The following is a 1,491-nucleotide window of genomic DNA, read 5'->3' on the forward strand; positions in this document are numbered from 1 at the left end:
GTATTCAGCATATCGGGTAAGTTAATAATAGCATTAGGGCTTAAACAATTAAACAGATAAATTGTGATTAATTGATTATTGAAATGATTGGCAACTAATTTATTAATCGATTAATAGTTAACTGGATTCTCTAAAACATGCCTTTAGTTGACAGAGCACTTAGAGCAGTAATTAAACCAACATTGTAAAAATAAATAAAAATAATAAACATTTTGCATTTAAGACAAAAAAACAAAACAAAATAAACGAACAATAGTCTATCCAGAACTCCTCAAGTGAAAAAGTTTTAGCTTTTCCTCTTCAAGGAACTTTTTATTATCCAATTATTAATTTAAAGATTCATCAGTCAGCAAAATAATGATTAATTGCAGCCCTAGATATCATTCATAAGGATGAAATAGAAAGGATTGTTATCTGTTCCTGTTAATATAGCATTAAGAAAATAAAAAATGAACTATTCTACGTTTTTTTTTTACATTATTTTATTATAAACAATTGGAAAAAAAATGTTTCTTATCATTTTATTGTTGGTTAAAAATTTCACAGGAATAATACACGGTTTGGTTACAATATTTATATCATTATGGAAATACAAGTTCGTGCATGTTCAATTTTTAAACATAAAGGCAAAAAATATCCAGGCAAAAATAAATCCCTCCCACCGGTAGTGACGTAGTTATATAGAGGAGCTGTGGGATTAGTAGTCCAGTTTTAAAAAATGGTTTCTTCTCTTTACTCTTGGGAGATAAAACCAGGCTACTAGCTAAAATAAATCATTTATTATTATGAATAAAATATTATTGCGTTTACGGTGCAGTAATTGACCTCTGGACATGTTAAGAAAATAAACTAAACTCAGATAAACAGCAACATTCCCAGAATTCCTTGCGTCATGTCGTTCATCGCTTCTGCGGCTCGTTTGAAACATGGAGGAAAAGGAAAGAAACTCCGCGAAGCCCGATAGAAAACAAACAGAACCGGAGCCTGAGAGCAAAAAAACAGAACCGGAGCCGGTACCGGAGGGTGATGAATTAAATGTCTGCTCTGAGAGGTTCGACCCGCTGCTGGCTCTCTACTCCCCCACGGCGCCGCCGCTTCCCTTCCCCAACATTAAATGCTTTAACAACGTGGCGGAGTACGAGAGCTTCCTGAGAGGCGGCCCTGGCCGAGCAAAGCCGGAGAATGTGGAGAAGAGGCTGCGGAAAGCCACGAAGGGCCGGGCGGACCCGGAGCGCATGGAGAGGCTGAGAAAGCTGATGGTGAACAACCCAGTGACCGAGTCCCAGGAGGCGGGAGAGAGCAGCGGGGCAGCGCCGAGAGGAAGGAGGCGGAGACCGCAGAGAAACGTCCTGACCAGGATGGCCTGTAGGTCCTAAAACAGACCCTACAAACTAAACACAGTTAATTTAGGTTTTATTTGTCTAAAGTTAGAAACCGCATATTTTACGATGCAGTATTAAAGCCAGGCTAGAATTTTTTGTCTTCTATTTC

General features: G+C 38.3%; 1 protein-coding gene across 1 annotated transcript in view; it reads left to right on the forward strand.

Moving 5' to 3' along the window:
- Positions 1-773: 773 nt before the first annotated feature.
- The window catches only part of lsm11 (LSM11, U7 small nuclear RNA associated), a 5,332-nt gene continuing 4,614 nt past the window's right edge, over positions 774-1,491 (forward strand). The window contains exon 1 of the mRNA XM_015376898.1: positions 774-1,365. Within this exon, the coding sequence (XP_015232384.1) occupies positions 927-1,365 (439 nt within the window). The 5' untranslated portion in view covers positions 774-926. The remainder of the gene's footprint in view (positions 1,366-1,491) is intronic.

The sequence above is a fragment of the Cyprinodon variegatus genome, unplaced genomic scaffold, assembly GCF_000732505.1.
Source record: "Cyprinodon variegatus isolate N-32 unplaced genomic scaffold, C_variegatus-1.0 Scaffold8, whole genome shotgun sequence".
NCBI lineage: Eukaryota > Metazoa > Chordata > Actinopteri > Cyprinodontiformes > Cyprinodontidae > Cyprinodon > Cyprinodon variegatus.